General features: G+C 37.1%; 1 protein-coding gene across 1 annotated transcript in view; it reads right to left on the reverse strand.

Annotated features, from left to right (window-relative positions):
* Positions 1–9,348, reverse strand: part of BMPR2 (bone morphogenetic protein receptor type 2) — a gene marked incomplete at both ends in the record, with an annotated part of 95,289 nt that overhangs the window by 6,992 nt on the left and 78,949 nt on the right. Inside the window, 5 exons of the mRNA XM_079539173.1 lie at positions 913–1,049; positions 2,008–2,155; positions 3,583–3,743; positions 5,313–5,427; positions 9,320–9,348. The exon at positions 9,320–9,348 is cut by the window's right edge and continues 9 nt beyond it. Of these exons, the coding sequence (XP_079395299.1) occupies positions 913–1,049; positions 2,008–2,155; positions 3,583–3,743; positions 5,313–5,427; positions 9,320–9,348 (590 nt within the window). The remainder of the gene's footprint in view (positions 1–912; positions 1,050–2,007; positions 2,156–3,582; positions 3,744–5,312; positions 5,428–9,319) is intronic.

The following is a 9,348-nucleotide window of genomic DNA, read 5'->3' on the forward strand; positions in this document are numbered from 1 at the left end:
GTGTGGATTTTTACTTTTTAGCTTTTGTTAAGACTGGCTCAAACTGTGCAGTAAGAGAAGCTCTCTATGAAACTCCCAACTCAGTTGCAACACGTTTTAAAGCACTGTAATACCAGAGGCTATGCTCCTCTCTGAAAATGGTTTCATACATATTTACAAGTACCAGCAGAGATGAGGCCTTAGGCTCCCCATTATCTGCACAGTAGCTACATACTTATCAACTAGCAAAGTCTCTGAAGATTAAAAGGCTTAATTTCACAGAAAGTGAATTCCTAAAAATTATCTTTTTAGATGAGTCAAATATGTCAACTTCCATGCTTGCTTAAATAAGCCATCATGCTATCAGATAGAACCCAGAAACTGTTGACATTTCACTTTGCTTGTACTATAAGAAACAACCTTCACTATGCTAAGGGGAGTCATAATTACCTCACCTTTGCTGCAGATGAAAGCAAGCACACAGAGTCTTACCAGAGTTCAGCTGACTTGCAGTAACTTGTCAGCCTGCAGCAGCAAGCAAGGTTCTAAGCTGTAGCAATACTAATTCAAAACAACAAACAGAATTATTCTGCTGTTACTTTTGCAAATAAAAACTGTAGATCAAATGAAGCCACATAAATTTTTGAATGTAGTTATAATTGCTATAAACTGTAGCCACTACAAATTCTGAAGACTATACTTCTGAAGTATATGCTTATGAAAGCTTATGAAATGTCAGTATTGGAGGATTACAATTTGCCTATTAAGTATGCTACCAGTCTGTAAGATTTAAAAGGCATAAAATGTTTCTCATCCAGCATCCAGAGGAAATGTGGGCACTTGATGCAAGTACAATGATTGCTTTTAAGAAATGATACCACCGTATAGCCAGCTCGTTTGTTTCTTAGTACACAGTACTTAGTACTATCTCACCAGGCTGTTCTCTTTCCATGCTTCTGGGAATTTTGGTCTTTGCTTTTCCCTGGACACCAAGACTTGCATATCTTCAAAAGTGGGATGGTTTCCGACTTCTGTCTGGAAAGCCATCTGGTACTCTGGCACAGATTCCCCTGTTAGCACAAGAAAGAATGAAGAAAGTCACAGATTTGGGGGGATGAAAAAAAAAAAAAAAAAGGCAGGGCAAGGGCTTTCAAGTGATGAAAGGTAGCATCAAAGTTGTTGCCTATCAAGATATTCTGACTCCACCCTCAAACCCACACTCTTCCGCTTCCCTCCCTCTCCCCAGAAACACTGAATTAACCACAAGTGAATTAAGTCTTGTTTGAAAACCTCTCAAAACATTTTCAAATTTTACTGACTGAGGGGCACCTTCAGAATGTCCTGGAGCCTGAGGATGACATCTAATGTCTGTGAAATGTCAACATTAAGCATACTTCAGGAGAAAATCCAAACAGACTACAAGCCACTGCATGTACTGTGCAGCTGTTTAACTACAGAGGGAATACTGCATGTCAGCTTAACTCTGCACGCTACAGCTCAGGAAGAAGATGGAGGTCACTATACTTTTTTTGCTTGTTAACAGTTTATTTCCTCTAGTTTTATTTTACAAGATTCAAGTTATCTGAATTTTTCATGTCACTATCATAAATAAAAGTATGAATGGCTAAACACCTCATTAAATTACAGCACTTTTCCATCCACTTGTTCATGAGGAAGGTCTGAAAGATATTTTGGGCACTATATCATCAAGTCTAAGCACTGAAAGTACTGCCTTTGCCACCAACCCAACTACCAGTGATCGTGAGCTCTGGACAATAACAGCAGTGCTCAAACAGCACTGCCATGTGGCCTACAAAATGCTTTAACAGGCAACCTGAAGTCTGCCAGCATGATCCTCGCTGCCCCACTAACACAGCGTATTGTTAACAATAACCATCTCAAACGCTAGATGGCACCAGCTTAACAGCAAAAAACTAATGCTAAATTACTTCCCTTCTTCACTTTAAAAAGCCATGACTAGGGACTAACATATCCTCTATTTTTGTTTCTTCTACTTCCTTTAGTTACCTGGGAAGAGGTCTGTACATCGCATAAATATCTCCCAGTAGATGAGGCCTAGTGCATACATATCTACTTGTTTCAAAGCAGATTCACAGTCCCTTAAGTTCACCGCTCCTTCTAGCACTTCTGGGGCCATGTAGCGGATCGTACCGACCTGGAAAGTCAAAATCAAAGCTTTAAATCAGGAAGTAATTTCCAAATTCAATTTTATTATAAAGGTTTTGAGTTCTTCAGCAATTTCTTTTTGGTGCATACATGGTGTGGTTTTGTTGTCGTTGGTTTTTTTTTGGGTTTTTTTTTTTTTTTTTTGGTCTTGTTTTTAATTTACTTCAATGTTTTCTAGAAGTTAAGATAGAAAATGCAATTCTCTTCTGATCAGTGCTCTCAGCTGCTACTCTTACTGGTGGTCTAGTCTTACTAAAACATACGTTAGATTAGAGCAGTCATTCATCAGTCCTTATGTGACAGTATTTTGTCAAAGGACTATTGCACATGCCTGTATTTTAAATGGTGGTTTCCCCATTCCTTTGTTCAGCACAAGGGCATCTAAAAAAAGCATTTGTGCACAAGGATGCTGATTAGCACTGTGAAACATTCTGTGAATGAAATGTAAAGACTGTAAAAGCACAGATGACAATTATCTTAAGGCAGTAGGGGGCTTTCAGTCTTCGTTTAAACTATTTTTTGAGCAGCCTATATTCAGATGTCTGCACATTTATACTTATTAAAAAAATAAGAAAAAGCAAACATTTTCCAAATCATTGCATCATCAAAAACAAAGCTTAAGAACTCAGTTTCCTCTTCCTGCCCAGAAACCATTCTAATCCATTCCTAGCAGATGTTCTTCCACTGTGTTCCTTAAAATCACAGGATGCAAATTCTATAATCTTCCCTGGTAGTCCCTGAATTCTGCAGATTCAAAAGATTTCTTCACAACTAACCTAAACTTTCCCACCTACAAAATAATCCCATTACCTTTCTTCCTATCTAAGTTGAATGCAAACAGTTTGTTCCTTTCTCTTTGTAGCACTTGTTTACATATTTGAAGACTTGCTTCCATCTTTACTTCACTAGACTAAACAACTTTAATTATTTCAATCTCTTCTCATAGGTTACTCTTTCAAGCTTCCTTCATTATTCATTCTCAATTGTTCCATGCCTTTCTACACACGTTTATTTTCCCTGTTGTAACTATTTAAAACCCACCAAATTACAGATGACACACAGAGAAATAAGTGGTTGTAGGACATGGAAGGGGAAGGAAAAAAAAAAAAAAGAAAAAGAAAGGAAAATTTAACTACCTCAGCTTCCAAAGACTGTTTGGGCTTAAGTAATGTTTGCAGTAGAAGACTCATGGGGCTTGCACCCACATCTTTGTAACCTCTGCAACCATACACACCTTGCATACATCATCTCTCACATACAAAGCTTCCACCTCTAAGGCTGCCTCCCTACTGCAGCAATTCCCCATCAAAAGAATTGTACCACCGTAACATTCATCTTAAAACAACTATTTCTCAATGTTATTCCCATACTAATTTTTCATCCTTTACATGCTGGCTTATCTTTATTCGTACTTACCTCACTAATGGCTGCATTATCTTCCTCGCCTGGGCGCACCAGCCTGTTTCCAGTTAACTTCATGGAGAGCCCAAAATCGCTAATTACACATGTTCCATCATTCTTTACCAGTACATTGCGGCTGTTCAAGTCACGATGGGATATTGCAGGTTTGTAATGGTCTATTTGGACATATGAAAGTGCTTGTTATTATTTGAGCAGTTCTACTGTTTGACAAAATGAGAGAACCTCATTAAGTCTGCTCACCTATTATAAACAGAAAACCAACTTACCTTGTGGAAAGCTAGTATATTTGCTTCTTTATAAGGAGCTCTGCAGTATGCTATCTACAGAAAACTGACTGTCACTCATAGCTTCACTGCCTTTAAACATTATACTGGGTTACCATTACATACAGCTTCAGTGTTTGCCAGTAAGCTTCTTTCCAAAGGATATTGCAGCATGATTTTGGCAGGGAAGACATTATGTACTTAAGCACAGACCCGCTGCCACAGCCCTGACAGCTCTTCCAAACGTTCTTTCTCATATGCACAGTCCCCTGTTAAGTTCAATATCAGCTACTGAAATTATAATTGGGATTGGCACCAATTCAGAAGATATGTAGACAATATTATTCCAGAGAATCTGTACATGTTATTCCTGCAAGGGATTTGATCTTTTCCAAAGAGTAATCTCAGTTGTTCTTCATTTATATGCAATTTACCTAGTAAAACAACAAGCACTACAGAACCAGTTTAACTATGCAGTTTATTCTACTTCCGTGAGCTCATATAATTCAGTCTATGGCTGTCTCTCCTTTATGATAGAGGGCTTACACATTTTCTGGCTGCTAATGCACACACTTGTCTGCACATTTCTAAGTGATGATGTTAAGATGATAGCTGCAGTTTCAATCACATGTAGGAATACTGATTTAGGTATTTTCAGCCTCACACTTTTAACAGTATCATTGGTTTCCACTCTTAACATTTGAGATACATGGTTTAGGACTTTAATCTCAACATTAGCACCTTCATTTAGAATTAATATTGTGTTTTTTTTTTTGTTTTTTTTTTTTTGCCAAAAAGCTAATGCTTCAATGCCAGGCCACATTCTGCAGCCTGTTATAGCACAGAATACCTGTTATATAATTGTGATACTTCACTGGCTGAAATGGTGGGCTGAAGCAAATGAGCAGAGATAAAATAGATACATCAACATGTTGTCAGATCCAGAGCTCTAATAAATCACTAAAAAATCCAGGGATCTCACCCTTCGACAAAAATCAAGAGATATGGATAAAACTACAGTGGAGTTAAGAAATGTAGTTATTTTTCACATACACAGTTCACACACAAACTAAAAATTGCTTTGCTGGTTTGTGTTGGAACTGCAGTAAACAAACAGAACACTCCATCTGCTCGCTCTCTATTAGACAGACACCAGTGCTTCAGGTCTCCAGTAATCTGTTGCCATGATACAGCAGCACTGCACAGCTCTGCCTCCTCCTCTTGTCTGTCTCTGGGACACTGCTGGCTCTTACTCCCTGTTTTCGTGCAAGCGTCACTGGCGCAGCCCATGACAGGGAAATGCTCAAAAGGAAAAGCATATCAGAAGTTGTGAGGAATCTGTATTTGGATTAAGCATTTCCTACTCACTGTACTGTCACAAATGAAAAATAAAGGCACCAATCTTCTACCTGACAGAAATTGCAACATCTTGAACACTCTGACATCCCTTCTTGGCCTTACCTCCTCGAGGTAGCTCCGTGTGCAGGTACGCCAAGCCCCTGGTTATAGAATGTGCCAGCCGGCAAGAGCTCACCCAGTCACTTGTGTGGAGACTCAGATATTTGCACAGTGAACCCTATCGAAAATGAAATAACAAATACTAGATTAAAATTATTACCAAGTAGCAAAATGAACAATCAAGTCAAAATCTTGAAGAAAGATAGTTTTATCCCTTGCTCTTGAAAGTCATATTCCTGCAACTGCTTCTGTGTGTACCCAGACATTATAAAACACAAGACTGGATCAAAGTTTCATTAATTTTTAGTGGTGCCATTCAGTGTACGTAAGGAAACTGAAACGGAAATGTAACATACATAATGATAAATATTGCCTTTATGAGTAAAGTATTACAAACAAAAGCAAAATACTGTTTTCTTTTATTCTTATAAAGTTGTTACTGAATAACAGAAGAAGGGTACCTGCAGACATAACAGCTGGGATTACTAACTAGTGGACTTTGAACCTTTTGCATTTACAGAAGAACACTGAACATCTCTCACTGGCATCTCACCTGCTGTGATTAGTTCAGTCATTGAAACAAAAAAGCCCAAAGAAGGCTCAGAACAGGAGCGAGTCAACACACACTGAAGAAATGGGAAAAAAGAATTTCATACTTTTTTTAAATAGAGAATTTAAACATTAATAAAATGCTGGTTCTTTTTTTTTTCTTTTCTTTTCTTTCCAAGAAATAATTATCTTTTGCAGTGAAATCTTAAAAACAAAGGAAGAGTGTCAATTATGACAGTGAAATATTCTAGAAACACAGACAAAATGACAAAAGGGACAGATCCACGACTATCATGTCTTTGTGCATTTTTATGCACAGTCCTCAGTAACAATATCCTTGCTTTAAACAAAGCAAATCCCCAAGCATAAAGAACAAGAGGTCCAGGCTTCTCTGCATACACATTATAATGGTTATTCATGACTATGTCTATCATCTTTTGCCTGTTTAAATTTTTAATCATAAAGATGCACTAACATGTAACGTCTTACTATCATAGCTGCAAATAAAAACACTTGATTGACATATCTGTTAAGTAACATTTGGTTAAAAAATAACTGCAGATATTTGCCATTTGAGTCCATTTGGAGTCAGTATTCAGTTAATACGTGCACAGCTCAGATAGATGCACACATAGCCAACATTTAAAATGACCGAAGACTATTTTTTTAATTCAGTGCTAAAACTAAAAGCCAATTATTGACATTCCTGAATAAAATTACAGAAGTGTTGCAGCTTTTCAAATTTAGACTGTATGGAATAAGGAATCCATAAACAGACAACCTCCTTGGTAAAAACAGACCAAACATCACTATGCAACTTGTAAACTTCAATGAGAATTTTTTTTTTTTAAGCTGTTTAAAATACTGTCCTACAAACTTCCAATAGATTTTGGTAAAAACAATCTGAGAATTCATTTACAAGTGAGTTACAAAGCTGTAAACAATAAGAAAAATGCAAAATTATTTACAAGAAGGACTCCTACTAACTTCCTGTCAGTTCTACTACAGCAATAAATCCCAAATCCAAAACAAGAGGTTCACAAAAATTCCTGTCACTACGCCAGGCCTAAGTGTCAGGTGCAGTCCTCTCCACATGTGATGGAGTCCACATGTCTCAAGTCCACATGTGACAAGGCAAAATTGTAAAATGTGAAATACACAACTGAAATGGTTTGCTTATCTATAGACTTAAATTTTATGAAGGTAAACTGCACAGTCCAATATGGATCACATATCTTATTCTGATATATAAATCTCCACTTTATCCCTAATGCCAGCCCATTCTAATAAAGATAACAAGACTGTTGTTGTGGCCTAAGTGGGAAACACCATATAATGATCTCAGAGCTTTCTAACTACCACTTATTTTTAAGCTGGTTGAGAGCTGTGATTTTATGCTCTCAGTCAAGTTCAGTATAAATGACAACTAGGAAAAGTTTCAGTTAAGATTTTGAGAGGGAGATTTATACTTGAGCCAACACATATATCCCCCATTTTATTACTTGCTCCCATACATTCATCTGTCTGGTATTCGGATAATATAGGGATTTGGTTTAATTTAAACTGTCTTGCTTTCACCCAAGCAATGCCAAAAACAATTTTCTATGTAAAAATGTTCTGTTTTGTGTATTTCCACTTCCAAGAAGGAAATTTTCTTTCTCAGATGTTTTGGATGGGGAATATTTCAGCTGCACGTCTTGCATGGGTTACCTCTTACTGAAGCAAGTTTTATGACTACAGTTTGAATGGCGCCATCCCCTTCTAGTAGCACTTCCACAGCAGGGTTCCTTCCCTGCTGTTAGCTCAGCACACAGCAGAACATCTGCTCACTGAATTAAGGATGGTACTGTGCATTAATTACACCTGCTGTGCACTTTTTCCAATGACTTCCAAATCACCAGTGGATTGATTTCAGGCTAATATTGCTGTTTTCAACACCATATCGGGAAAGTATCCGATAATATGTTGTAAGCCTCATCTGTGCATTCAAGTAGATTGTTAACAGATCCTGTTTATAGAAGACACAAAACAATTTCCAATCAAATTACATGTCAACCAAATATCTTTCATTCAAGAAAACAGCAAAACCAGATTGCCTGTTAAGACGATTACGCTGTGCCCTCTCAGGAACAGAATTCTTTCTTGACTTCACTTAACTTCGTTGAAAGTAAGCCTGTTCTGTCACAGTAGGTCGTACACGTGGTATAGACATGCCTGAGCTTTCCTGCAGTCATTTCTCATCTCTGCAATCTCTTCTTAGATTTTCAATCCTTATGAACTGACAGAATCAAGTGTGTTCTCACTTTAAGAGTTTCAGTCAGGACACTCTTTCTGTATTTGTGAAATGATATGTTGTCTTCTCAAATTTGCATATATAAGATATTTATATACGTGCATGCATTTAACTTTCAACACAAACATATATATAGTACCTGAAACATCTTAATAGAGAAGCATCATTACTTTTATTTATTGCTGTTCTATTTCTTTTTGCTACTTAATAAGCTGCTTTTGTCCTACTGTCCCCATAACAATTCAACCTGCAGTCATCACCTTTACACACTGGAATAAATACAACGCCTTTGTTTACTTGAGACCAAAAAGCTCACTGAAGTATGGTTTAATTGAACAGTTAAAGTCCTTTTCTATACAACAGGAAAACAATGCCTCATATGTTACATTTCATGATTTTTCATGATAAGCCGCTCACATTTTGTGTTGTACATTTTCAACATACTTTTGTTTTACGTACACATACATGTATACACACACACACACACACACACACAGTACTGAACTCAGAGCAATGAGTTTGAGGGATGTAGCACACAGCTCAGGAGAACTGAAGATATGGTTCTGCAAAGCAACACTGCTTTAAGACTTCTTCAGTATCAATGTACAGTGTAACAAAACAAACAGGGTATGCCACAGGAAGTTTTAAAGAAAGTAGCAGTATAAAAATACCTCATGATTTATAGTGCCACAAACAGCAACACATGCCTTATGCTTTCTTGTAGAAAACCCTTGCCGTTTGCAGCTATAGAGTGACACTGCAAGGACCTTGATGGAGGTGTAATGTTTTTAACATCAAGTAGTTTTACGTTTACTGATAATTTTTTAGTAAAAACAATTCTTCAAATACTGCCCTTGATTATTCCACAGCTGACTTTAAAAAACTGCAATATAACCAAGAGCAAAATATTACAGCCAAGAGCTCATAAGACTACATTTGGTAGCAGTAACTGGGCAACCTTAAAGGGTACTACAGGAAACCAAACCATACTATGGTTCATTAAAATTGTACCATTAAAAATTCATTAAAAGTGATATGGATCATTTCTACATTACACCAGTCAAAGGTGACTACTGTGCAAGAATCATCAGAGGCTGAAGTACATCCTTTTTACGTGGCTATTCTTAGGAATCTAACCAAAACCAATTGATTTCTCTGAAGCACTTACATTGGGATAATATTCCATCACCAATAAAT

The sequence above is a fragment of the Tetrao urogallus genome (assembly GCF_951394365.1).
Source record: "Tetrao urogallus genome assembly, chromosome: 8".
In the NCBI taxonomy this organism is placed as follows: domain Eukaryota; kingdom Metazoa; phylum Chordata; class Aves; order Galliformes; family Phasianidae; genus Tetrao; species Tetrao urogallus.